This window comes from Hyaena hyaena, unplaced genomic scaffold, assembly GCF_003009895.1.
Source record: "Hyaena hyaena isolate Hyena2069 unplaced genomic scaffold, ASM300989v1 scaffold_320, whole genome shotgun sequence".
In the NCBI taxonomy this organism is placed as follows: Eukaryota; Metazoa; Chordata; class Mammalia; order Carnivora; family Hyaenidae; genus Hyaena; species Hyaena hyaena.
In genome coordinates, this window is record NW_024080952.1 from 511,863 (window position 1) to 539,757 (window position 27,895).

The 27,895-nt window shown below is 38.5% G+C and overlaps 1 protein-coding gene across 1 annotated transcript in view; it reads left to right on the plus strand.

Annotated features, from left to right (window-relative positions):
- Positions 1–2,922: 2,922 nt before the first annotated feature.
- TAFA1 (TAFA chemokine like family member 1) overlaps positions 2,923–27,895 on the plus strand; it is a 501,607-nt gene continuing 476,634 nt past the window's right edge. Inside the window, exons 1-2 of the mRNA XM_039248856.1 lie at positions 2,923–3,363; positions 5,315–5,435. Of these exons, the coding sequence (XP_039104787.1) occupies positions 5,318–5,435 (118 nt within the window). The 5' untranslated portion in view covers positions 2,923–3,363; positions 5,315–5,317. The remainder of the gene's footprint in view (positions 3,364–5,314; positions 5,436–27,895) is intronic.

The following is a 27,895-nucleotide window of genomic DNA, read 5'->3' on the forward strand; positions in this document are numbered from 1 at the left end:
AACTTTATGGTGCACTCAACCACAAAGGAATCAGGAGATGCAGTCCCTTTATGGCCAGACAGTAGGAAGTCCCAACTTCTTTGAAAGGTGTGAGAATAGTTTTGTTATCACAAAATAGTTGGGAGAGTGGAGTAAATTGCCTTAAATGCCAATATTTGTTGATGCTTATATTATTAGGACACATGGTCATTTGCTGCAATACAGTGCTCTACAAGGTATTTGGGGGGACAAATGGAACTACGTTGATATTCTTGTTCCATCACATACATGTATTGAAAGTCACTTAAGCTTGAAAGAGCATGTCTTTCTTCCAGTCTTTTTTTGAAAAATTAACAATGCTTGTCTGAGTGCCTTGAACATAATCCATTAGTACATCTTTCAAGCTTATTAAATTGAATTAATTTGTAGATAAGTTACTGTGTTTAGCTTTAATTTAATCCCTGGAAAGGAAGAACGTAATGGTTACTTTTTTTTAAAATGGTAGCCATTAGTAGTAAATGTGAACTTCCTTTTAATTTGAATTCATTAGCATAGCAAAAACAAAACCAAAAAAAAATCATAAAGACTACCTTACACACATCTATATTTCAAAAGCCTGGAATGTACTCAGTATATACTTTTTGAATGAATGAATGATACTTTTTTTGAGACCATCTTAATGACAAGGAAATAAGAAAATGTAATGGTTAATTTTGGGGTGTTGTTTTAACCGTGAAATATTTTATGAGATGGGTTCTTGAACCAGAATACTGGAGTTTGAAACCTGCTCTAAGGCTTATTAGCTATACGACCCTGAGCAAGTTTTTAAATCCCCCTGTTCCCCCTCGGGTTACTCATCTTTGAAATGGAGATAAGAATGAAAATATTTATCCTATGGACTTAGTAAAAAGGATTATACCTGATACCTTAGAAACAACATACTACAGAGTAGTGGTACTCATAGTAGAAGTTCAATAAGCATTAGCTGCTGCCCTATTATTATTATTTTTTCTTGAGATTGCACAGTCGGTGTACAATTTCTGTTTGTGTCACCAGCACAACAGTAATGAACCACTGAAATGAAACACACACTACTAACTAGAACTTTGGTGTTGTTACATTTGTATTGTGTAAAGGGAGAAACACCAGTGGGGAAGATCTCTGTGTCTGCAGGGTCTCTCTTTCACTCTGTAACATGAAAAAAGTGGATGACTTCCAAAATAGCATGGTGGCAGCACTGACCTTTTTTTATAACATCTGTGCAAAGCAGGAGTATTCTGAGGTGTTTTGAGAGGTTTGTGAGCAAGGAAAGTTATGAGAACCACTTTGATTTTGAAAAAAAAGGATGAAAGACTAAACAGTGTTGATGAAGTTTTGGAGTGATGGTGGGTGGTCCAGGGCAACAGCCAAGAAAGAATTCTTGAAGAAGTTTTTGGTGCAAAAAAAAGTGATTTTATTTACGCACAGGGACAGGACCCATGGGCAGAAAGATCTGTACTGGGGGTCGGGTAACTCATGACACACCCTCAGGTTGGGAGGGGGTCAGGCATAGAATAAGTCTCTAAGGTATTTTGGAAGCAAGGTTTCAAGGACCTTGAGGGGCTAACTGTTGCTAGGGAAACACCACTTATTGCTGTCTAATACAACCTCAATCATGAGACCCTTCAGATGCATTCTGGGAGGCCATAAGCCTAGAGTATGATTGCTACCCTATATCTTGGGGAAGTTAAGATAAAGGAAGTAGACTTACAGGATCCTCGAGGTTGGGATAATGTTAAGCTAAGATTCCCTTTTGCCCCCAGCACCGTGTCATCATGGAGGCAGCTGAGCTTCTAGAGGGAGGTCACTCTGCTGGTGTCAAGGACGTGTCAGTGGGCTGTAGGCAGTAAGAGAATTTAATTTTTCATGTGCTTAGTTTCCCACATCACCATGGCAAGCACTTAAACCCCCTTCCTTTGTTCTTGGGTAGCCAGGAGTGTCCCAGGAATATCATACATACTCTACCTGTGGGTGGGGGGAGGGAGAGTGCCAGCCTGTATTTTGCCCTCAGTTTGCCCCAGGTTCCCTCATCACTATGAACTATGACAGTGGAGACCACATTCGTTTAGTTCTCTGTCTTGTCCAAGTATCCAACACATAGTAGGTGCTTTATAAGCAATTCATGAAGTAACTGAATGAATATTTCTGACTATCAGTGCCCATGCAGTCAATAAGCGAAAACTAGGTCACCTTACATGCATCGTTGATGTTCAGATATAATCACACTATATTTCCAAAGAAGAGAGTGTCCATAACACAGTACTAGAAACAAAATATTCAATTTGAGTGTTTCCTCCCCCATACCAGCATGTTATTAGAGGGAGAGGGAAATTTTTTTAAAAAATGCACTGAGCATATTTATTTGTTAAAACCCAGTCTTTGATGCTGAAAATGACATGTTTCTATTTATTAAACATGTTCAAAAACCTCAGAAGGTTTTTATTGGGCTTATGCATATAAGCATCTATATTGTATTCCAAGTATACCATATTCCCAGATTTAGCTACCAAAACAATCGACAGACTTAAATTTGTATAAGCCTAACAATATTTTTGGTTAATGTACTGGTTCAAAGAACATGAAGAGGTAAGAAATGGCTCGCAGTTCACTTTCGAGTTTATTGTTACAAGTCTAACACCCATTAACACTATCAATATTTTGCAGAATGCTTTTTCTTTTGTTTCTCATTCCCTCTTTACTCTTTTGGCAAATGAACAGCATCAGTAAGAGCTCTACATAACATACCAGGCAGTACAGTGTTAAAGTGCAGCTTGAGTTGTTGAAGAGTTAGTGGGCAGGCATTTCAATTCACTGTAGCTGTAATAGAGGGTAATGTCACTTTAAGACATGTGATACTTTACAGAGGAGGGATGTATCGAAACAGACTACCAGACTACTGCTACTTACAGCACCGTATAGCAGCGCTGCTCCTACATTTTGCTGCCTTACTCTTCCCTGAATGCACGGGACTGGGGATGGTCTATCATTAACTGTAAACTGATTCTCATCAGGAAACTGCACATTATTCCACCATCCCTTCAAAGGTCTCATCAGGCAGAGGTGACGCCAGGAGATGATTTAAAGGTGAAAATGACAAGGTTTCCACCCCTCAAACCTTGGCTCCTTTTCTGACAATACAGTCTGAATGCGCCCGATGTCTTCTTTACTGTGGAAATAGCATCGGAAGAAAAAACATATTTTTTAATCCTGATAAAGAAGATTATTGGGAAGCTCTTTTTTTTTTTTTTCTTAAAATCTCCAATTGTGCACAGATGGATTTTAGAAAGTGTTAGAGCTTTCCAATGAACACTAATAGAGTACTCTGCTCTTGGCTGGATTTTTCAGGTAAGAAGACTCTTTAAGGATTTAAGATTCAGAAAGCAGATTTGTAACCTGTTCAGTCATATGTAGGGAACTATGTACGGCTGGATGCATTATTTGGTGGAACACACTTATTAACATAGAGACAAGCTCTTGGTAAGAGAGTAAGCAACGAGAGTGATATGCACGAACCTTGGAAGTGATGCTAAGAATTAAAGAAAGTTAAATAAAAAAAGGAAAAAGAAGGAAAATACTGAAAATGTGAAGTCACAGGAATCTTTTTAAGTGCTAAAATATATGTGTGGGAAGAAATGAGCAAGAGAAAGCAGTCATTGAAAAACTGTTAAGTTTTGATTGTGGTTGGCTTTTTGAAAGTTGAGATGAATTCCTAGTGCATTTTAACTGAAATTCACAAGTAGGCAATGCATGCCACAGCCACCTCTATTTTGTCTTTCTGTAATTTGCAGGGTATTTGAAAAAGGCCCCCAAACGCATTCACTTCAAGATTCACAGAAGGGGTGTTGCTATTTATCTCTGCTGAAGAGAATGCATCTATATTATACTGATAGTTATGAAGACAATGAGGCTAAATCTGTTGTCTACAAAAGTAAACAGTGGGCAGTGAAAGTAATTATAAAGTGAATGGTCCATCTGAATCACAGAGTGAGGCATGAAAGGCACCATGCTGTTGCAAATAATGTTTTCCTACTTTGGACTTAATTACGGTTGTCACCGTTTGTCTATTATAGTCCTAAACCCTTCAAGACTGCATCTCTCTCCTAAAGCCCATAAATTATCTTGTATTATGTCTGTATATACATATACATACATATATATTTGTATCTTTCTGCTTTCTGAACATCACAGTTTTTGAAAGAGTGCCAATTTCCATGAATAAAGAAACCACATTGGGAGGTCACTAGCAGATTTTAAATGTATCGTTGAAACACTTGTAGGGTGTAATTTGACAGTAGAAAATGTTTAAAAGGAACAATCTGGGTTCTGAAGCTCTCTCTAAGAGAAAAGCATACACTTAACTGGATTCTTGTAGAGAAAAATGCTTCCATATCACTGCCTGAGTAAGGACGATGCTTCAAGTTTGATTAATTTGGCAATATGAAATGCAGCATAAGGTGTTGTTTGAGAAATTGGACAATATGTAGCGCAGTTGAGTCTTTGTAGCTCCTAAGATCCTTATAGGTGCAGATAAGGCTGTCAAAGTTTCAGCGCCTGAGAAAAGGTATATGTTCATCCATAAATACATACACCACCTGTATATGCATATTCATCACCACTACACAACACATGCCACAATGGGATCTTAGGAGGCAAAGCAACATTGTAAATTATGCCTCACTCTAGGATAGAAGCATAGATCTTGCATCTGAAACTCATTCTGGCTGAAGACAATTCTTTCTGATTTTAAGTCCAGCCAGAAAGACAGGTTCTATCAGGAGATTACAACATGCCTCTGAGAAATGATTACTTAGTTTAGAAGACAGCAGAATGATTAAAAATTCATGACTGTAGAATTAAAAAAAAAAAAAAAAAGAATCCACTCTTTCCTTTTCAGGCTTATGTCAGACTTACAATGAAGTTAGAAGGAACAGGAGTCTGCAGCTTTTCAATGCCTGGAATAACTATAGTTTAAAGATCATTGCGTAAAACAGGATGTATAGTCAGGATACTATGTTGCAAACTGCCTAACCCGAAGGCAAAACCCTGAATTTATTTCTGTGTGTTGGCAATCCTTGGAGTTTGGTTTTGCAGAATTTCAAAAAGAATTCATGATCTCTTGGAGAGAGCTTTCCCTCAGTCCTACTTCGTGGCATGACCTCTGCTGGGTTATTAATTCCAGCCAGCAAAGTAGCAAAAGGGACATGACGTCTGAGACACCCCTTCTTTCATCAGTGGGACTGACTGAGCTGGGGGCTTGAAGCTGGGGGTAATCCTTGCTGTCTCATGTTGTCTTTAGAGAATGGCAATGGTCTCTGCGATGTCCTGGGTCCTGTATTTGTGGATAAGTGCTTGTGCGGTGCTCCTGTGCCATGGAACCCTTCAGCACACCTTCCAGCAGCACCACCTGCACAGACCAGGTAAGTCGAAGCTGGCTCCAATGCAGCCTCCAGTCTCGCCGCTGTCACCTTAACAGATGGCTGAATGTAAGTGACAGAAAGTGCTATAATGCGGGCAGCTTGCGTCTGAATTCCAAGGCATATTGTTGACCGGATGCTGGGGGCGAAAGGTGAGGGTGATACTACAATGCCTTAGAGGTATTTCTGTTAATTTCTCAGGAAAACAAAAAACTAAAAGGTCTTCTCTTAGAGTCTCCCTACCCTCTTCCTCACACCTTAAAAAGTAAAAGTCACGTTTTTGGGGGGTACTTTGGCCAAGAGCAACATATTCTGCACAAGGTGGGATAACTTGCCGGACTTGAGGAATTTTTAGACAGGCAAAACCTGATCTTTGCTACCAATAACGTAATGTGTATGTATTCCTGGGATATCCTACCTAAGCGCACATACTCTAATGTCAGTGTGTATGTGGCTCAGAATTTGGGGGGGACGTATGTGCTAAAATTAACTTTGGAAGGAATTTGTCAATGAAAAAGAAATTTAAAAATAACTTACTATTTCTTGCCTGGTTTATTTTGTCTCCTTTCCTTTCTCCCTTCACTTTCTGTTCTTCCACTTTGTTCGGCGGCTTTTTATTTTTTTCCTTTCTCTCTCTTTCTTGGCACTTCCAGGAACAAGTTCCCGTTAGCCTGATTTTTTTCCCCCGTATATTGAATTGTGCTTTCCAGATGCATTTTTCTTTCTTTGCCTTTCTGTTTAAAGTATATTTCTTATCATTCCACGGCCTCACTCTTCGGTCTGGACTTTTTTTTTTTTTTTTTCCTCCTTCTTTGCCATTCTCATTACTGTCCCCCAGCTCGATTTGTCCTTACCCTCACTGGTTGACTGAAAAGAGTTCTTTCCATATTCTGTTTAATTTCGGCCTTTGCGTTCGTTTACTCCACCCTCCACCTGCGCCTCCTCCCCAACCCCCTCCACCATCGCCCAGTCAGTCCAGTCCGGGCTCCAGGGACTAGTTACGCGGCAGGCTCCAGATCCTCCGTTCTGAACCGCTCCCAGCCCTCCGGCCCCTCTCCAAATTCCTTCCTGGCCTCCTCCCAAACGTTCAGCTTGGCTCCTTCCAGCTGCGTCCGGCGTCCACGCCTTTGCCTATCCCTGGCTCCGCAGCCGGCCTGGGCACCAATCCTGGGCTCCTCGGCACAGTCGTCCAGCACCATCTCCCGGGGCGCTGCTGGCTGCCTCCCCGGGCTCTGACTGCAGGCTGCGGGCAGGATGCAACGCGCGAGGGTGCAGCCCTGGGTCCTCCCGCGCGCCCGCACCCGGCTGCAGGGGAGCTCGCGCCAGTGGGTTCGCTGCAGGAGCCCGGACCACCCCCGGGCGAAGGGGGGCGGGGGGAGAGGGCGGGAGGAGGGGTCGGAGGCGGCCTGAACCCCGGGCTGCGCCTGGGCCCCAGCCACCCTCAGTCCCCACGCCCTGTTCCGGGAGGCAAGGCGAGCAGGCGCTGGTCCCCCTGCAGGTGGGCATGGAAACCGCGCGGCCGCCCCTGCCGCGCGCTTGTATTTCTGCCTCGTGGGTCCTGAACCCGGAGCGCGTACCGCCAGACTCCCAGGCTTCCGTGCCGAGGTGGGGGAAGAACAAACACAGGTTTTGGGACCTTTGAGTGGGTCAGTTCACCACCAGTCTGTTGTGGCAAAAACGCCCTTGACTTGTTACCGTCATACAAATAACGCGGGAAACCTTCATTCATTGTAATACTTAACAATAAGAATTCCTAAAAAACATAACCACTGTGAGTGTTTAGGCACACCCTCACGTTGTCTTAGTCCTTATACAAGTAGGTTATTCCCCCATACTACCCCCTCCCCAAACATAAAGCCTCCCTCCTCCCCCTCCCCCGCCCTCCATCCATCTGTTGCCCGGGAGACCAAAGTTCTGAGGGATCAAGTGACTTGAGTGAGAAGGCACAGCCAATAACTGCCATTGGAAGTCAGGATGGTCTGATGTCACCTCCCTGGCCTGTTTCCCAGGAGGGGATAATGCCTCCCAGGGCACGGAATAGTCATGCCAGGTAGCCTCTCTGAGGAGGTCTGAATAGTTTTTCTCAATTTGTGAAAACTTGCAAGTTGCGTTGATCCACAGACACCTTTAAATTGCAAACCTATTCTGAAGAGTGGCCGTGGCAGAGCTGGTGGGTGGTGCCCTTGGCGATGCTGGAGCTCAAGACCAAGAGGAGTCCCTCATCTCTGTTACTCAACATTAGTGGCATGACCTTGGGAAAGTCACTTTTCTTCTCTGAGCCGGTTTTCCGTTTAGGGATATTGTGGGGTGTATATAAAACCATCACTGTGAAAGTGCTTTGCAAACTGTGAAGCCCTTCATAAGCATCAGTAATTACTGACATCTCGACTTAATAGACCACAAAGGTACTTGTCAGACATGTTGAATGAGTGAAGTTTTGCTGTTCACACAGCGAATAATCCATGTAGGACAAAAATCTTGTTTTAATCTTGTGAATTTTTTTTTTTAACTATTTGATACCTGGCTAGAATATATCAACCAAATGCGTGTGTCTGTTTCACTCAATTTGTAGAGTTATGTAATATAGTACACTTTGCAGTGAGCTTTCACTTGGACTATCTCTGTTAATCAGTTAATACATGAGATTTTTTTGGTCGGGGGTTATGACTATGCTACCTGTAATAAGTAAATGCAAATCCTTATGGGGCTTGTTATCAAAATATTATAATCTTACAGTGAGAAACACATCATTAAATTCTGACTAAAATTAAACTCAATGTTTATTTTCTCCATTGTCTGCTCATAGAAATTGCTTATTATCACCAATGCATGGTTGATCCGGATGTCAAATAACCTAAGAAATTCTAGCACCAAAACCAGTTTCAACCCAAAGTGCTTACACATTTGAGATCCATTTCAGATTCATTGATGAAATTAAGAAACTATATATACTCCTCTCTGGATGCAGAAAGATTCAAATGATATCTGACTGAAAGTCCAATCGTTCTATGTAATAGGCTGATTCAACTTTCTTGGGTTTTCAACAATAGCTGCAAAGATTAAAGCGATAGATCTTGGACATAGCAATATTCTAGATTATTTCAGTCAGAAATACAATCTCCTTTAATACAATCTGTTTTGATTTTAAGAGTAAATATATGCTTTTTTTGATGAGAGTTGTGATGTTTCCCTTTGTGGGTCTTAAATCTTCAGGGACACTAATGAAATGTGTATGAAAACAAGAGAGAAATCAGGGCCAGTTTTCTGTGGCAATCCACCCCAAATGAGCAAATAAATAAATAAATAGCTGGATAAATGAGCAAAAAGGAAAAACATAATCTCATTTTCTCAAATCAGTTAAAACAAGTGACATGATGAGAAAAAATGAGACACCAGGCAGACCCTGAGCTTTGCCCCATTTGCCTAAGCTTGAAAAATCACCTCTTTCATAAAGCAGGAGCAGGCGGACACTGCATGCATACCAAGTATCGGGGAAATGTGAAAAATGACAAATCTTTCCCTCAGAGCCCTGAATGGGGGGAGAGGGAAGGCTTTACAGCTGCCTCCTCACCTGCTTAGGAACGGCTGGTCCCTCTCTTGCCAGCCTCTTACCAGCAGCCTCTTTACCATCCCCTACCCAGTAAGATTGATGGTGTTCCCATCCTAAGCAGCCAATTTCAGTCTCTCAAGAAATAATCCACTACACTGACAGATGAGTGGAATTTGACGCGATGTTCCCCTTGTCAGACTGTGCCGCACCTGGATGGCACCAGCCAGCCCGGGTCCTGTAGGGGAAATGGTTAGAGATTTGGGCCAATTTCTGCTGTCAAAACATGAAATCAGGACAATGTTTTTGTGAGGCCGTGAATTTGAGATCTGTCTTCTCAATGCAGTGGGTTAGTACACAAACAGAATGAGAATATGTTAACTGGAAAACGGACAGATTTTAATAGATTTCCCTGTAGACCCAAAGTACTTTCTATTTTTCCTATTTGTAGTATTAGGAATATACCATTTATTTTCACTTACTCACTAGTTAAGGAGGATTAAAACAGTCCATCAAATGGAAGTGAATTTTAAAAGTACACAAATGTGTAAAATGTGCTATAGATTAACAGATTTCACAGTGATTTAATATTCGGTTAAACCAAGTTTTTGTTTTGGTAACGATGTAGGAAATTGCCATAAGAACTTGAAGAATATCCGTGCCCTTCAACACACACACACATACACACACACACACACACACACACACACACACACACACACACACACAACTTTATAAAGGAAGACTAAACAATGAAAACCCAAAAGTGATGTTCCCTTGTTTTAGATAATTAAAAAAGACAACTTCAGCTCTTTATAATCATCAGTTATTGTGTAACAGGTAAAAAAGGATGAATGGTTTGCTGGATGTAACTATCTAAATTTAGAATTAGTTTTTCTCCCTTATGGATATGTGAATTATGACAGTAATTTTAATGGTTACTTAATTTTGAGTGTGTGGGTAGGTGTGTGGGGGGTTGTTCTTGAAACTTAATAAAATATGGATCACTTCAAAATACTTTAGTAAGAAAAGATCCTTGGGATTCTTTCATAATTTAAAATTATAAAGACAAATTACATGAGACAAGAAGTTATGAGTGTCTAATGAATCATTTATTCTTGCGTAGCTGCTATTGTATTGACAGGTGTATATGGAAACGATATATAGAAAGATTACACTTAATAGAATTGTCTATGTAACTCATACTTGGCCTGATTTAAAACTATATTCAGCAAAGTATGTACTTAGAGGTATTCATTTATGACTTAATTATTGTATAGTGAATATCACCATCTAGTTAAGTGTAATTTTCTGGTTAAAATATTAAAAAGCTTTCCTGTATATCTTATACTTATTTTCACCTTACTATTTAGTATTACTTTATTGAATTAAATGCTTATGGAATATACATTAGAACACCATGCACATTACAATGTAGGATTTTCTTACAATAATAATATAAAAGAAATTGTCAGAGCAACAGTGGTTGCATGTTGGCTTTTTAAGAATTTGTGCCAGTACCAGATTGCTAAGTGTAGTGAATTGACCTAAGGATTAGAGCAGACAGGTTGTTATTTGGTGTCAGCTGGTGCTAGTGATAATCCATTGATCATCTGATTGATGATATTGACCTTGTCTCAGAGTCAGAGTGCCGCTATGGACATTTGATAAGACTTGAAATTATTAAAGCCAAGTAGAGATGCAAATAAATATTTCCTGTCAATCCCATGAATTCATAAGAGAATTATTACACTGCTGTGTAAATAGTGTTACTTATGTGAGCTCAAGCCTATGGCTTCAATTCATAGTTAAGAAAAATAGATATTATACCACACTGCAAACAAATATTTAGAAGTGATGCCAATGAATATTAGCCTTTGATTGTTAATTTCTTAAAGCTCATTTAAGATGGTAACTTCAACTTTTTGAAAAACTCATCCAGGTTTAAGCTGTGTGAAAATCTCAAAGTTTGATCGCATAACATTGGTATACCATTTTTTGGACAACACTTTGGCAGTGTCTCCCAAGGTATAAAATGTACAAATCCTACATTATTCCATTTTGAAATGTGTATCCTAAGAAAATGAGTGGACAGGTTTATAAAAGTATATGTTAAGATTTTGTTAATTTAATGCAAATAAGTAGAGGAGGGTTTGGTCTCCATCAAAAGGAGATTGGTAGAGTAAGTCATTGTACACCTGAACAGTGGGATTCAATGTAGCCACTGGAAAGGAGGAGATGGATTTATATGTACTCGTAAGGAAAGATGTCCATGATAAACTGCCGAGTGAAAAAAAACCAAGGAACAAAATACACAGTTTCAAAATAATTTTGGAAAAAATATTAGCACAGGCATAAAAAATGTCAGAAAGGGCATAAACATTTCATGTATAGTGTTAGTTTAACCTGGTGGTAGGCTACAATGACTTAGACTTTTTATTTCCTAGAATTATGTATTTATTTAAATTTGTTTTTAATATGGGTATATATTACTTTTTGAAAAAAATGCTTACAATATTAGCTGTAGAGGGTTTATGGTAAGGTAAAATTAAATGTATTGGGATGGCTCAGTCGGTTAAGTGTCTGACCTCAGGTCATGATCTCATTGGTCATGAGTTCAAGCCCTGTGTAGGGACTCTGTGCTGACAGTTCAGAGCCTGTAGCCTGCTTCCAATTCTATGTCTCCTTCTCTCTTGGGCCCATCACCTGCTCACGCTCTGTCTCTCTCTCTCAAAACTAAATAAACATCTTTTAAAAATTGAAAAAAAAAAAAAGAGAAATGTATCGAACAGTGATCCCAGTTTAAGGAGAAAGTAAAATGAATAGGTAGGAAATTATCATGAGGCCCTTTTCCTTTTTAGAGCCTTAATTCAATAAAATGTCTAGGCCAGAATTTTCTAGTTCACAAAACGCTGTACCCTCAAGATGCTCCTTGGAAAAAAGCTATTAAGTGCTGGGGAAGTACTCACTGTCTCGTATGTTCTCCTCTTGGAGATTTGCAGTGCCTATAATGTATATACCAGTTCTGGAAATATTTGCAAATAGAAAACCTAATTGTGTTTAACTAAAATTTTCCAAACACTTTTTTATTCAGGCGATGTGAGAAATGTGACCCAAAATAATCCTAGAAACCTGTGCTATTCATCTTCTTATCTCTCACTCTTAGTAAGGAACTTGACATATAATACATGCCCAAAAAATATGTGTTACATTATTAAAGGAAGAAGGAATGAATGTTACGGAAAAATTTGAAACTCTCCCTCAATTGTTACTACTTATGTGTGAGCGTGTGTGAATGAATGGATGCATATGTATATGTGTGCATGATTATAATTCAGAGATACCTCAAATGGAGAGTGGTATAAATATTAAGTCGTCAGTATAACCTATGTATCTGTGTGTATGTGTGTATTTGTGCAATATCTTTCTGAAGCTATTGACACTGTTTAATATTTGGCAGCACTTCCATTAATCAAAATAATCCAAAGAATATGCTTATGGATGTAGTACAAAATTAAATCCCTAAGGTTTTCAGTCACAGCATGGATTTTTTTTCCTACAGATTTAGAAAATATTATAAGCATGGTCTTAAGGGACTGAAGAGAAACTTCACTTAACAAATAAGGAAAGGCCTTCTGCTCTCAAATGTTTTGATAGCAAGAGAGAAATTCACTTCATCTTTGTAGCAGGGAGAAAATAACAACAGACAGCAATTTTTCCTTTCTTTGAGGTAAAAAGAAAATGAATTATTTTGTTAACAATTTGTGTAAACTAATTGGATTTTCTGAAGATAATGTCCTCAAAGCACTTAGGAGACCATGTTGGCCCACTATTTCCTCTTTCCCTATCTTTATATAATAAAGGTTCAGAGAAAGAAAAGACAAATGATATAATCACAGCAATTTTCTCTCAGAAGATGGATGGAGATGCTGAATGATGTGGCTATTCATTAGGCAGTTTCTTCCTCCATGCAGGGAAGGAGTCAAATCAAATCTCACCTGGAGTCTAGAAGGGAGGAAAAGCCCCATCCTCAACCAAGGTCATTGTTCTGCTGATGCAATTACCCATATGTATCTTTACTGTGTCTTTACTAGACCTACTCTTTTAGGCATGCTTTTATTTTACCCAAGAATAAATGCAAGCTAACTGGGCCTGTATACATCCAAAGGGCTTTTTTTGTTGTTTCCCCCTCATGTAGATGAAGAATGGATGGATTGAGTCATAGGCTTTGAAGAGACTACAGTATGTCAGCTCCCAGGTTTAGATGAGCTACCTCACAGTGGGAGGAAAAAGCACTTCAGTGCTCTTGAAATTGATAAGATATCTTAGATTAGGGTCAGCAGGATGGCATATTATACTTCTCACTGAATAAATGTTGTGCAAATATTCAATAAGCATTTTTTTTGAACTAGGCAAGAACTTTACATTCTTTAAAAATGCATATACTGGTAGGAAAACACCATGTTAAGCCTTTTTTTACATGGAATGGTAATGAGAAAGGAGCATCAGAGTAGGGGTAGGACACTGGAGCATTTAGATCTTCCATAAGTTGTCAACTGCAAGCCTCCAATAAGAGGGTAGAAGGAAACACTGATTTTCATATTGTGTATAGAAGTCCCAAAGAAGCCATCGATGCATCCTGCAAACCAAAGTATATTCTTGTCCATCAGAGATGGACAAGGCAAATACCTTCATAGACCAGACAGTTAACCAAATGACTGGATCAGCCTGAGGGCCAGACATTACAAATTAGTGACAACTGCAGCAGTTCAAGAGCACGTGTGAATCTAGAAGGCACATTGCCTCCTTAGCTATGCCTTAGATGGGCTCAGTGTGACCAGATCATCCGATAGTTCAAAGCAAGCTGGGAACTTAGAATTTTATGTGTAATTTCCTGATCTTTTAAATGTCAGGTGGGCCAAACAAAGCTTGACTCATGGCTCCATCCCATCTTCGGGCTGTTAGTGTAAGACCTCAGACAAGATTATCTCCAACTCCAACATTTTTTGATTTCTAATGAATTTCCCAAATCCTTTTATGCAAGCAGGGTAGAGAGGGGAAGGCAGTGGAACTAAAAGGAGGATTTATATGCATATCTCTCTTGGCCTGCATTAAAATTATGCCTGAAGTTTTGTCCTATCCTGACTTACACCCAATATGCCTAAACCACTGAGTCTTGAGGCATTTTGTATACAGCTACTAACAGATATCACTGGGAATCTTATAAACAAAGATCATTTGTATGATGAAGCCAATGTCCTAAAAAGAGGTCTCATTTGAATCTTAGCAAAAGATAAATTAATTTTCCTTTAGGTTAAAGTTTGGCAGAAAGAGTAATCTACAAATGTAATGAAGCAGGTAAGCATCAGGCAGAGTACTACTGCCTATATAAAACCCTTAATTTTAGTACTTTTTCACTGTTTTCAAAATCTAGCCTGCAGTCCATTAGTAGGTTATAAATTTATTGTGAAACTCAACATTGTTTTTGGTTTTTGTTGGTTTTTGTTTTTGCTTTTCTTATTCTTTTAAGATTTGATGTGCATTCATTTTGTATATGAATAGTCTACTTATTAGTATACCAACTGAATTATCATTCTATTAGAATGACATGTAACTAGGTTTGCTGAGCTTCCTTAATTCAGTATTCTATTAAGAAAACTGGCTGCCTGGGGCTCCTGGGTGGCTCAGTTGGTTAAGCATCCGACTTTGGCTCAGGTCATGATCTCACACTCTGTGGGTTCGAGCCCTGCACTGGGCTCTGAGCTTAGCTCAGAGCCTGGAGGCTGCTTCAGATTCTGTGTCTTCCTCTCTCTCTGACCCTCCTCACTTTCTGTCTCTCAAAATAAAATAAAGACACTAAAAAAAAATTTTTTTAACTGGCTGCCAGCTTTTGGAAACATTGCAAAGGGCCTGCATGCAAATAATTAGAATTCATGCAATTTTGGGAGGGATAATTTGTTACCAGTGTATCTTAAGTCTTTGAGTTGTTAGTGATTTTCAGTTGCTGTGGTCTTTGCTTTTTAATTATAAATTAGTGTTGGTTCAGTTTCAACATTATCAGTTAAATTTGCTGTGGACTGTTTCATTAATCCTATAGTCTGTAAGGATGCATATTTGCATGTTTTGGAGTTTAAATTTACCCAAGAGGAGACTTTAAGACATTCTTGAATTATGGCTCAGAAATGAATAACCTATACCCATATTAGAAAACATGTAAATGTAATCACTTTCAAACTTATTTCTACAGTGACACTTATATAGTGGCATTGTTTAATACTGCCTGTTAACTTATATAACATAATTCTCAAGATAAGTAACATTTTTGGTTTGTTTTTAGAACCACAGGACATCATCTTATAATATATGAGCTTGTTAATAGGGTCATCTTACTTTATAAAAATAATTAGTGATTCTTAAGTATATCTTTCCAAATATTTATGAACTGGGTATTTTTCCCCTGGAAAGTGGAAACAGGTCAGAATTGGATATTTCATGTACTTGGTGTGCTGTGGACAGGAAAGTCTGAACACAAATATTTAGTGAAGAAATTGTAACTAGAGAAGCCCTATGTGTAACTCTGAATTAAGAAATATGTTACATGGCAAAAAATCAAAAATAAAAATAAAACTTTTTTTCTGCATTGAAATGTTAAGATATAAGACAAGAGAAGGTGCTATGGAAACTTCTCAGATGAGGTCTTATTAGGTGAATTGTTTTTGTAGCTTCTTATATGTTTTTAGCTGCTGAAAATGCAAGATGCCATATACCGGACATGTGCTTGAAAAACTAGGTCACTGGGTGAACACATGTAGGGCAACATTTTTGACAGCTATTCCCAGGACTGTTTAGAAGTACGAGCAGATTTATGGCATACAGGCTGCCAATCTCCAGCTCTCCATCTATCACAGGGCCCAGGTAATCAATCACGGTGATTATTCCCACAAAGCCAGGATGTGATTTCAGAATCTTTCTCAATCTCTTCTCCAAACACCACCCATCCATTGATTGTCAGTGTTGCGCAAGTTGGGAGTCTTTGTTGACCTCTATTGTGGGTTAACTAACTGACCATCTCAGGAATCTGTTTCCTATCCAAAAATGTACATGCTATGAAACATTTTATTTAAAAAAAGAACAATGAACCAAACTGCAATTAAATCAAAATTTAAATAGCTGCATGTGTCTCATAACTGCTGTTTAAGATAGTGCAGCTTTAGACAGTTCTGTCGACTCGTGAGAATTACAAAACTCTCTTTTTATTTCCTCTGGAAGTTTTCTATTCCTTTCTCCATTCTTCTGTATCTCTAGGTCTAAGATGCTGAGTGGTTTATGATATGAGCTCTAACCAAACAGTGTACTATATGACCATACAGCATAAAGCCAGTTATTCTGAGCAGACTGGATTTGGGAAGCCCTCATGAAGCCGGGGATTTGTGTTGGGCTTTGAATGTTGGATAGGAAGTCAGCTAGCAAGAGAGGATGGAGGGTAGCCTGTTCAGCTAGGAGGAACAAAATAAGTAAACCTGGAGCAGTTAGTGGGGATATGGTGGGTTAGTGACTTAGATGGCTATTGGCCCTAAACTGGTTGGAGAAACTTTATATTATTCCAGTTAAAGGGAAAGCAAGATTTACTTTTCCTTTGTTACCGTTTTATAATCTAAGGGCTGCCTTATCAATGTAGACTATGGTCACAGGTGGAGATCTAGGTAAGACGGAAGGAAAGAGTCTCAGCATCAATAATTAAGGTCTCTATGGAAAGCAAATCAGTTAACTAAGAAAAACCAAGCAACTGCACTCTGGACTAGATTCTGTGAGTCCCATGAGGCCTTTCACATCTTTGAATTGTTGTCACCTTTGTATAAGAAAGACATGCTACTACAGTTGACTTCAAAAGTCTGGTTATTTTATTAAGAGAAAACTGCATATCTCTAAGTCAAAGCCTGGGGATGATAATTTTTAACATACAACTAATTTAATATTCATCATTAAATAACTGCTGACTAGGTACAGAGAACTACACTTTCACAGTAACGGTAGTGATGCCACTTTATTATCGCTGGCTTAACCCTACTTTCCCTGCTAGATTGTCAGCTCTGAGAGGGTAGGGAGCCCTCTGGCAATAGCTGACATAGTGTCTGCCATGTGGTGAGGACCAAATAACTAACCTGCTGAATGAGTGAATGAATGAATGACCCTAAGAATTTGATGTCTCATTGAGTCCTTACATTAAACTCGTGAGGTAGATCTTCTTTCCATTGGGCCAATGAAAAATATAAACTAAGTCATTTTATTTGTTCAAAGTCAGCTAGCTTGGGAGTGCCAGTTGAGAATGTTTCTGACCTCTGAATTACAACTTACTTTATTGAGAGTCTGCTGTGGGTAGGTCCTGACATGGACTGATTCTTATAATATGACATTCAATCTCTACCACAACCCTATGTGGTTGGTACTGTTACCTCCACTGTACAAAACACTGCAGAATTGTGAAAACTTAGGTTTGACACTGACTCTCACTCAGGTAGTCTTTCCATCACAACCAGGTACTACTTTAGCACTTAGGAATATCAATAAGCTAGTCTTGGTTAATTTAAATTACAAAACAAATTTCTGTGTTAAGGGCATTAGCGTGGCTATATCATGAAATAATTTTGAGTCTTGCAGCAAAGTAATGCTTTAGTCCTAATTTTGCTTGTGTGGTAGGCCTGGCTGAAAGCGTGCTCTCTCTTACTGGGTTAACAACACCTCAGTTTCAAGTATTTTTTTACAGTCTTCTAGTATATATATGTATTTTTTTAGATATTGGAGATCCTTTTTGCACTTTACGTAGCAAAGCAACAATATAGGGTAAATCTACATTTATTAGACTCAGTGTACATTGTGTAGATTTTCTGTTTTACTTCAAATTAAGTTATAAATCATTCACACTGGAAAAGAATGCTCCCTAATTGCAATTTAAGTTTTTGATAAGATTCTTTTTTAGTATTCCTCATATTGAGACTTCATAAATTATCTAGACGACTGTAATGTGGGCTGACCTTCCTGGTAAGTGGTTTGATCATTTCTAGGAGTGTCGTTTTGCTAAAGTATGAAATTTGCTGTCTTTCACATTAAACTTGTTAGATCCATAGCCCAGTAACATGCTAATTAGAAATTGGTTATATGATCGGTTCTGAAGCCTCCCTTTTAAATTTCTCTTGTCATCAAAATAAATCTCTTTGTTCCAGAAATATCCCTATGGCTAGTGGTGGCAAATTCCTGATACAGATCCCTCTCTTCCTATGGGTTATATCATTGAAGACATTGCTAACCAACCCAGATTGAACCTCTGAATCCTTCTAGGTACAATGCTTCAATCATTGAGTTGTTAAAGGAGATAGAGGTGATTTAAAAAATAGCCACATCCTGGGCCCCCGGGGGGCTTAGTCAGTTAAGTGTCTGACTCTTGATTTTGGCTCAGGTGGCTCCCATCGGCTCCATGCTGACAGTGTGCAGACTGGTTGGGATTCTCTCTCTTCCTCTCCCTCTCCCCATCCCCCCTCTTTGGCACACGCGCGTGCAGTCTCTCTCATGTGTGCCCCTGCACACGCACGCACAATCTCTCAAAAAAATAAACATTAAAAACACAACCACCCCAAAACAATCATCATTTAGCATCTATTATGTCACATTCTGTGCAAAGTGCCTTATATGGATTTATCTGTTTAATTTTGAGATGAAACATATTGTCCATTAATGTTCTAGACTGTTTTAGTATGTAATTTAACTCACCTCTCAAGGTAGGCCATTTACAAATAACAATTGAAATAATTTAAATAGTCAAGATAATAAATGTATAGCACTTGGAAAGTTTCCCACAACAGGATAAGTACTCCTTAACTCAAGGTAAGTATAGCATCTCCATACATCTTTGAGAATTGGGTAAAGAGTTGACATACCTGCAGGTATTTTACCCAACCTCCCACTATTTGCTACCAGTTACTCTTGGCACAGGAACATATAGAGATAGGAGAAGTTGGTGTACAAGGTGAACCAGGGGTTTACATCCCACCTCTATCATTATTACACTATTAGCTGTAAATGTGGGCAAATCAGTGTAGCTCTCTTTAGCTCATCTATAAATGGTGATCCATGTTTATAAAATCCCCACTTTGCAGGTTGCATAAAGAATAGAGTGATGTCTATTCTATATCCAGCATATGGTATCTCTTTATATTGTCATGTAAGTATATGAATGTCAATGCAAAGATGGCAGAGAAGAGCTTGATACTAACATTTACATCCCTAATAGTTTATTGTACAAAAAGGGATGCCCATAGAAATTTTACAACTTGAATTTACTCATTTTATGATCACACCCGAGTCTTTTGTTAATAAAATCTATATACTTAGCACAGGTTAAAGATATAGATTTTATAGATAATCTCTATGTAATGTCTAAGGTGCTAAGTCATATGAATAGGTCATACTTAATAGCATCTTTCCTTCCAATGGCATTTCTATCTGTAATTACTGATGAAGGTGCTTTAATCAATAAGTTTTGGTAGAGTCTGTGTGATGCCACATAATAGTGAAGTTGGTTAATTAATTTAAACATCTGGCCAATAACTCATTAGCGGGAAATAGTCTTAAAGTCAGCATTGGTGCCTTGTGATTCTCAGAATGCATTATATCCTTATTATAACTCTATTAAAAGAGCCACCAATCAACAGAAATCTGAATCTATTTAACTGTATTTCCTCCAGTGTTTTTTTCTTTCCACTAATTGTCTTCTTACAATAACCCATCCCTTCTTTCTCATAGGGCCCATCAACTATAGGAAGAAACCCAGGAATATACTGATAAACACATTACTACCTAAATGGTCATAGGTTTCATCCCATTTATGTGTACTCATACATGTACCCCCTATTTTCTACTATTAATACAAAATTATATCTTTGTGTTTTAAGGATTGCCTGAGTATCATTGTGTCTCATATTTTGAGAATTAGCAAACCAAACCAAAAAAAAAAGTGCCATGGTTAGTTTCTTATGTTTTAAGATACTAGGGAATCTGAGTTAGCATGGGGGGGATAGCCTATATAGTTAGAGACATGGATTAAAGAATAATATAAGAGGATGATAAATTTGCAATTAGTGTTTCAGAGTCTCTTAAGAACTATACCCAACAGGTGAGAGCTCTCAACTGAAGAGGTCAAAGCCTTACAAAAGCCTTGCTCAGTTATTTGATAAAACTTTATTATCTCTTTTTTACTGTCCTCATTAACAAACTTCAAAACTGCTGTTAAATATTTCTGGCAAGCAGAGCATTGAAGTAATTTTACAGTAGGGTAAAGGATTTATTAATTTTAATCTTTTCAGGAGTCTATTTATATTCAATTGTGACATTAATAGGTTGCGAAAACAAACTAGAGTTAATTGTATTTAATTAAATTGTTGAAAACAAGTAAGGGTAGTTTATTATTATTGTAAGCAGAAAGCTCTATTGATGTACTTGTTTGTGTGAATAAGATCTGGTGGAAAGTTCTTTCTTCTGGGTATGGTATTATTCATCAATAGAAAGCAGCATAAAAATGCTAATTAAGAGAGTTGTCATTATAATAGAACATTTGGAAGTGAAGCTTCACATAGTATTTGTCATCTTAAATTCTAAAGACTTTAGCCTGAAAGTGATGCAGGTCACTTCTGCTCATAAGTCATTGGCCAGCCCTGGTCATATGGCTCAATCTGATGGTTTGGGGCCCCAAGGTGCATTCCTACCATGTGCCCACAAGGCCACAAGTGCGCAATTTTGGGTGTATGTACAGCGTTCATGCCAAACATAAAATGCCTTAGTGGTTAGAAGATGATATTTTCTTTGTTACAGTACTCTTCCACTCTCAGATATCCAAGCTGACACATCGTAGCTTATTTCACTATTTGGAGAAGGCTCCAGAAACTTCAGTCAAACAGCCTATAAATAAGAGGATAATTCAGTTAGTGAGTTAAAAAAAGAAAAAAAGTCAGATCAAAGCACAGTGTGATGCCAACCATCCAGTTTTGCTTTGTTTGTTTACACATAGCTGACTTTTGAATAAGTAGGTGTTACCAGCCAACTCCACAGCTGAGTGAATGTGAAATAAACCTTTGAGACACTGTGAGTTCCTGACCTTTCCTTCCGCTCAGTCTCTTTCCTCAAGCAAACACCTAAGGCTCTGGCTTGCTCCTTTTCTCTCCTTCCCTCCCTACACTCTCATTTGTAGGAATTTAATCTGTGAGCTGATTTTCAGTTTTAAGAATGGTCGCCAATGAATAAAAGGTCAAAGCATTCACTACTACACTATCTGGGATGCTGCTGGGTTTTTTTTTTTTTTTCAGATGAAGCTTTTATAGGGCGTATTGAGTAAGTGGGTGATATTTTTATATTATCCTAGGTATTTTTAATTTTTCTTATTTTCATTTTCAGTACTATATCTGTTTCTAGTTGTCAAGCAGAGGAATCAGTTATGGATCAAGTGCACCCATTTGTCATGGATTAATGCATACAAATGCTTTTATGACAGCAAAAGACAAAGGCTTGTGAGGGTGGATGCTGACTTTGGAAGGGAAAAATTAATGAAGCTAGAAAAAAGTGATAGCAGAGAACACTGCAATTTTAGGTGGTAAATGACTTATTTTCAAACCCTAGAAGTACAGCAATATTATTCCTCTCCCCTTCCTTTTATAAAGCATTCTCGTAATCCATAGTGACCTCAGCTGAAGAAATGTTGTTTTAGGGTAAATTAGGTTTCCTGAGAGCTGTTTTTTAAGGAACAAGGTTTCTCCTGATTAGCCAAAGAAATAGTCTGTGTTGATGGGAAGAAAAAGCCATAATTCTCTACTCTGAATCAGAAGGAAGAAAAGAAAAAAACAGGAAGACTAGCTTGGTCCATCATCGCTTTCTCTATCCCAATGTCATTAGCAAGTGTTGCTTTCCCATGGATGGTTCAGGAAGACAATACTCACTAACTAATCTGGGTTAGTTTTGTGAAACTTGGCTTTCATGTCTGATCTCCCACCTCTTAGAAGTGAGATAAAGCTGAGCCAATTATTTTGTCAAGATTTGAAAGGACTTTGTGGATTATCTCCTTGCTACACACACACACACACACACACACACACGTACATACACTCCTTCATATAGTATTAAAAATTTTCATATCATTTCTAAGTAACTTAAGAGCTGGAAATTACTTTAGCAATCATCCAAGTCAAGCTGTCATCAGTCACATTATTTGCCTCAAAATACCCCTTGCCAAGTGATTGTTGATTCACTGGTTGGATCTTACCATCATATTGACTTGGGGCATGCTGAACTTGGGACTTGTTCTCTGGCCTAACTAAAATTCTTTTAATCATAAAACAGATCTGCTGCTGTCCCCAAACCTCTTATATTCATAGTTTTCTTGATCTCTGCTCATAGCAATTCCATCCTTCCCATTCTTCACATCAAAAATCTTGGAATCTCTCCCATATCTTACATTCAATCTCAGCAAAATGATCTCTCCTTATTTCAGAATATACCTAGAATCCAATCATATCTTACCACCTCCACTGCTGCTATCCTGGGCCCAAGCCACTGTTTCTCTGAGGTGGGTTGCTACAGAAACCCATGATGTTGTTACTGAATCCAAACTTGGCTGTCCTCACCAGAAAGATCATTACTCAAGGGATGAGTTTGATTGAAAAGGCTTATGAGCTTTGTTTAGGAGGCTGGCCACTTGAAGAAAAGACAACTCTTGTCCAAAGACCAATTCCGAGATTTCTGCCTGGTTCAGGGTTTTTAAAAGGGAATTAGGGTAATCAGTAAAGAGAGTGTGGTGACCTTCAGTGCTTCTCCATCATGTGCAGACTCGATGGTACTGGCTACAAACATTATCTCAGTGTTTAGAGATTGTGTGAAGGAGTCTGGTTCTTATTTCGTGATGTACAGGAAGACTCTACAGAGAGCAAGGCCTATAGATATACAAATGGAGGTCAATAAAATCATTTGTGTGACCTAAAAGAAAGAAAAACACTTTGCTAGCAAAAATTGCTTGGCTAATCAGAAAGCCAAGGCCATGTCAAACAGACTTGCTGGACTCTGGGGCCTGTGAAAGTTCTGGTATTCACTCCTCAAGGCCAGTGGTCTGCAAATCTCAAAGAAAGGAAATTAGCTCTGCTACAGATCACGGGCCTTAGGTAAGTAAGTAAGAAGTGTGTTAGTTTGTAGGAAATAAACCCTTAATACCAGCTGGAGTATTGTGGCCATGTGTATTTTGCTTTCACCTTTCTCCACAGAGAAAGCAAGAGTGGATGCAAAGACTGAAAAGTCAATCAGATCTTTCATTCATCTCTCCAAAACTCTCAGTGGTTTCATATTTCTCTGAAGTTAAGATTCTATGGCCCTACACAATGTGTCCTCATCTTCCCCCATTACCTTGGTGACATCTACTGCTGTCTTTGCTCCTTCTCCTGAATGCATACTGGCCTCTTTGCCATCCCTTCAAAGATGCACACTTCCATGTTCATTGGCTCTTATCTGCCTGCAGTATGCTTCCCCAGACATCTTTGAGATATACATTCTTGCCCTATTTCAAATGTCTGCTCAAATATCACCTTCCCTGGGACCTCTCTCGACTACTTTATTTATATTTATTTCACCCTCCTCTGAGATCTTTAGATCCTCCTAACTCCATGCTACTTTCTGCAAAAGCATTTGTTGCCTTTTAGCGTACTGTATCATTCACTTATTTATTAAATGTAATGTTTGTCTTTCCCCATCAGGATGTAGGTTCCAGAAGACAGAGATTTTCATCAAGTCTGTTCTCTGATGTATCATAGGGCATAAGAAAGCTCTTACAAAATATTTGTTGACAGGGGTGCCTGGGTAGCTCAGTCAGTTAAGCGTCTGACTCTTGATTTCAGCTCAGGCAATGATCTCATGGTTCTGAGTTCAAGTCCCACATCAGGCTCTGTGCTGACAGCATAGAATCTCTTGGGATTCTCTCTCTCTCTCTCTCTCTCTCTCTCTCTCTCTCTCTCTCTCTCCCCTCCCCTGCTGGTATTCTCTCTCAAAATAAATAAATTTTAAAAACAGAAATATTTGTTGACTGACTGACTGACTGGCTGAATGAATGAATAAAAGAAATTTTAGGAATTCATGAGCTACAGACCATTTCTTCTTCTCCCCATCAAATGTTATACAATATTCATATATTGCCTTCAGGTCTCCACCAAAAGTGAAATTCTTTTCTAGTTTCAATAGTCTGTACCCCTGGCATGACTCTTTGGCCTATGGCCTTGAACGTGGGTGTTGGCCTGAAGCCCATAGCCCATGGTAAGACCTTGTGACGATAACCTGAGAAAGTAAGAACTCTTATTACCTTTTTTTTTCAAGTCAAGAAAAAGAAGTTCAGAGAGATTATGGAATTTCCCCAGTATCACACAGCTAGTAAATGACAGAGCTGGGATTCAAACCCAGCCAGTCTGAATCTATAGCCTATGCTCCTAACCACTGTCCTGTCCTCTCACATGTGTTTACCGTGTTTCTGGAAAAGGGTACAGTTATCTTGTGATGTCACTCATAAGGAAAACCAATAACATTCCCAGACCCCATGGAAGGCACTTTCTAGAATTTCCTCTGAGACATGGAAAGTTTGTTACCTTTTGTGGTAGTGTTTTAATACCAGATAAGCTAAAAAATATTAGCTAGGTTTCTATCCCCTGCTACTTTGCAGAATCCTGAGGAAACTGGCGTTGGGGAAGTATATCCAGATTGTTTTAAACCTTATGATGAGAACAGAGCAAGGTCATTTTGCCTTCCATAGAAGAGCCTTCCAGATGCAAAGCTATCTTAATATGTTTCTCTTCGGATGTCCCTTTTCAGGGCTAGTTGATTGTCACATGAAATGGTTCAGCTGTGGACTGGGACAGGACTATAAGCTGTAGAACCCCAATTTTTATTTAAATAGCCCAAGGTCACAATAGCTATTTCTGCCTCTCTACCACCTTGCCAACTCAGATTGAGTTTATTATCAGTAAAACAAAAAACAAAAAACAAAAAAAACCCCAGGTCTCTTTCACACATGCCACAGTGAAGACACATCTCAAGTCTCTGTTTTCACATTTGGCTATGTGGACTCAAGTGTGGCCTTTAAATTTGTCCCTGTGACTTTCCATCTTAATAGATTTCAACCTTTATTTCATGTTATTGGAAACTTTAAAAATTCCAGTTCTCTCATTTAATATATTAATTAGGCTTACCAGCTTAAAATTTTTGAATGAATAGAGAAATCTATCAATTAAATATTAAGAATCAATTTCTAAATGTGAATTAAGCACATTCCAGGAACAGTGATCATATTCCAACATTGCATCATTTTGTGAATTAAAGAAGATCATTAAGCTTCTTCTTCCCTAGGTGACCTAACAGATGGAAATTTCAGGAAAAATATCATTTGAAGAGACAGTCAATATCTTATAGTTTGCTTTAGAGAAGTGGATTCTCATAGAAATATAATGAGAGACATATATATATAATTTAAAATGTTCTAGTAGCCACATTTTAAAACATTTAAGAAAACAGGTAAAACGAATTTTAATATTTTTACCCGACATATCCAAAATATTATTTTATTGGTTTCCTGTGGCTGCTATAACAAGCTATTACAAATTGGGTTGCTTAACACAATTGAAATTTAGTATCTCATGGTTCTGGAGACCAGACGTTCAAAATCCAGGTGTATGCGGGCCATGCTCTGTGGGCTCTCTGGAGAATCCTTCTTTGAGTCTTTCAGCCTCTCCTGGCTGTTCCTTGACTTGTGACCACACCACTCCAATCTTTGTTTCCTTACTTTTACTTGTTACTTCCTCTTCTTTCTGTCACATCTCTCTTGGCTTCACTCTTAAAAGGGCACTTGTCATTGGAATTAGGGCCCATCTATATAATCCAGGGTGTCTCATTTGGAGATCCCCCCCCCCTTTTTTTCCTCTCAAGACTCTTAATCACATTTGTTTTGCAGATAAAGTAATATTCACAAATTCAGGGGGTGAGGACAAGGACCTATCTTTTGGGGAGGAGGCGTCATTCAGCCCACTACCATGATTATGCCAGTATGTAATCAATATAAAGAATTGTTAATGAGGGGCGCCTGGGTGGCTCAGTTGGTTAAGCTTCCTACTTCAGCTCAGGACATGATCTCACAGTTTGTTGGTTCAAGCCCCATGTAGGGCTCTGTGCTGACAGTTCAGAGCCTGGAGCTTGCTTCAGATTCAGTGTCTACCTCTCTCTCTGCCCTCCCCTACTCGTGCTCTGTCTCTCTGTGTCTCTTAAAAATGAATAAATGTTAAAAATTTTTTTTAAAGAATTGTTAACGAGAGCTTTTACATTCTTTTTTTTCTTTACTAAATTTCAGAAATCTGGTATATGTTTTATACTTAAAACGCATGTGAATCAGACACTAAGTTTTCATTGGATGGAATCAATCTCTACTTAGAGTTTATAAAATTTAAAGCTGAAAAAAATCGATTCACACACTTGAGTTCTTCCAAGCGTATCTGAAAGTTTTCCAGTGAGAAGTCAAATATTAGTTTTAAAATTTAAATGAAACTAAACAAATTAAATTAAATTAAAAATTTATTTCCATGGTCTCATTAGTTACATTTCAAGCTCAGTAGCCAAATGTAGCTAGTGGCTACTCTGTTGTGCAATGCGGTGCAAGGGCTTACTTCAATTATTACAATTTAATGATAACATATAATAGCTGATATACACCATTATATATTGCTGACTTAGCCATAAGTAACATTAAGTGTTGTCATTTGTGATGCAAGTATTTTTGAGCACCTGAAGTGTGTCAGGACCTGAGAATATGAAAATAAACAAGATAGAAAGCACCCCCTGCTCTCCGTGGAGGATTCTGTCTGAACTCACATTGGTTTTCTTATCTTGCCCATACCCCAAGAGTCATATGTTTGTGTGGATGATAAATAAGGAAACTTATGGGAAAATAAATATGAAGACATTTGGCCCAAGAAGCCAGTTTACTTGAAAGTTTCGTGCTTAGAATGTCAGTGGAACTTTGATTTTGGCTTTTCATCAGGCATGATCTGGATGTCCTTCTAAGTTCCTCTAATTAATTTCTTTTCAGGACGTTAACTTGGTGTTTTGTAAGATGAAGAAATAAGAGAATATGTTAAAAATGTCAAGAGAGTGACTATAACTGGAGATATAATGAATAGCATTATTAATAATGGCGACCAGTAATGTCACATCAGTAAAACAAGTTATAAAGCTAAAACAAGTTCACACTTTTTTTTTTTTTTTTTTTTTTTTTTTACCAGAACACAACTTAATGGAGTCTTAAGCCATATATCTTGTATATAGTGCATTTTGCCTGAGAGGTTTCCCAAATAAGATGCTGATTATTTGCTCTTAATAGCAATCCTAGGCTGAAATGTACCCTTCTTAGGAAGGGAAAGGATGTCCCCTTTTTAGTGGTTTTAAAAAGACCACAAGTAAGCTCATATATTACATTATAACAGCTTAGATTCAATACCAGAAAGAACTTCACCATAAAAAAATACTGTGGCTGTGAAGATGGTCAAACATGTTGCTAATATTTGGCTGGCAAGCGTCACTTCTAATCTTGGTACTGTTTTCTCACCACCTCAGAAGTTACATCCACAATCAATACCCCGCAAAATTTTAAGAAAACAAACAAACAAATAAAAAACAACCCTTATTTAAGAGTAGAAACCTGGGTGGCTCAATCGGTTAAGCATCTGACTCAGCTCAGGTCATGCTCTCATGGTCTGTGGGTTCTCGCCCTGTATCAGACTGTGCTGACAGCTCAGAGCCTGGAGCCTGCATCAGATTCTATGTCTCCCTCTTTCTCTGCCCCTCCCCCGCTCGTTCTCTG